Source organism: Pinus tabuliformis, chromosome 3_1 (genome assembly GCF_031772625.1).
Source record: "Pinus tabuliformis cultivar Carrire ecotype Pingquan chromosome 3_1, CPIR1, whole genome shotgun sequence".
Classification (NCBI taxonomy): Eukaryota; Viridiplantae; Streptophyta; class Pinopsida; order Pinales; family Pinaceae; genus Pinus; species Pinus tabuliformis.
Genome location: NC_142301.1, coordinates 986,984,421 through 986,985,850, shown reverse-complemented (window position 1 = coordinate 986,985,850; position 1,430 = coordinate 986,984,421). Strand labels below are relative to the sequence as shown.

Sequence of the window (1,430 nt, the reverse complement as noted above, 5' to 3'; positions counted from 1 at the left end):
GGATAGATCCACCCCAGCTCTGCAATATTTGGCCCGATCTGGTGAACAGTCTTCCAGATCTGGCCTCCTGTTGGGACGATCTCCCATTTGTACGTCGCGGTCTGCGAACCCTCTGTTGAATCGATGTAAGTATCCTCCGATCTGCCGCCTGGGTTCTTGGGAATCTTTAAACTTGCTCATATCAGATAGATCCGGCCTGGATCTGCAAGGTTGGGGTCATGCATTTGTGTGAAGAGGCAGATCTGCCTCATGCAGTCGCTTGTCTTTGCATGCAGGAAGTGACTGAAGAGGGGTACGCGTGACGCTCATCAGACTGGCGGATCTTGTGAAAATCAAGCCATTCTCTAACGATTTTCCGCCCCCGAGTTGGGTTCTAAGCCCAAAGAGCTTCTTATCCAACGCCCCTGTTGCGTTGAGAAACTCCTCAATATGGCCATTAAGGAAGTAACCCAAGGGACACGGACCCTGACCAAGATTTGAAATGCACTCAAATGCCCGAATCTCATATTCTCGATCAAAATACGTATTGGCGGCCTCTCCGTAGATTCGAACCAGGACCTTCCTGGGCTTCTCACCGTCTCTGGTCTGCCAGCTACATTGATAAATATGATTAGTGACGGCGGCGCCCGTGAGACAGGTGACTTCCATCTGCTTTACATCGATGATGTCCTCCCCATTCAGAGCCACAGCCTGTAGGACGCTCTCGGCATCTACAGAAGATAACATGCAAATGATTCCGTCCATTGATCCAGCTAGTACACAATAATTTTTGTACTATGTGCTTTTCTTTTATAAGGTAATATGTTTTCAATAAATACAATGTTGATTCAAAATTGAGGTTACCTATTTTGGTTTGAAATATGAGGTTACAAGTCTCAAAATCTAGGGTGATTTTTGTAACCCTTTAGATGGAAAAGCACTTAGAGCATTTGAATATTATGAGAGTGAGAAATCAAATATGAATTCTAGTTCATCACAACTATATTCCAATATTGAAGATATCAATATATGAGTAGCAAAAAGGAGAACAAGCACATAGAAGGAGCACAAACAAAAAAATAGTAGCACATGAATCTTTGGAACCTTTCAAACTTTTGTAGAGAGAAAACTCTATTGATCTTGAAAACCCTACAATACACACAAGGTTTTTCCCAAAGAGTTTTGAACCCTTTGTCTTTATTTTTTAGACATTATATATCAAAATTTACAAAACTTTAAGATCCATAATATACGGGAAAGAAACCATAAACTATTACAATATTTTTATGATACGATTTACTAAATAAAGTCTATCCCTATTGAAAAACAAAACTTAGTAAAAAAATCCTAAGGTTTGAGACTCTGAGTTCCCCTGTTCAGTTTCCAATGACCTTTGCTACTTCTGCAAGGATTCTTAGCTTGTCTTATTTTGTGATTTTCCACGTGACTCT

The 1,430-nt window shown here is 40.8% G+C and overlaps 1 protein-coding gene across 1 annotated transcript; it reads right to left on the bottom strand.

The window, feature by feature from the left end:
• Positions 1–216: 216 nt before the first annotated feature.
• Positions 217–744, bottom strand: LOC149191158 (putative choline kinase 2). Its single transcript, XM_089410682.1, has one exon. It carries the CDS (start codon positions 742–744, stop codon positions 217–219), a length of 528 nt encoding a protein of 175 aa, XP_089266808.1.
• Positions 745–1,430: the final 686 nt, after the last annotated feature.

Coding starts and splice junctions, on each gene's coding strand:
- LOC149191158 (XM_089410682.1), bottom strand. CDS start 744: ATGGACGGAATCATTTGCATGTTATCTTCTGTAGATGCCGAGAGCGTC.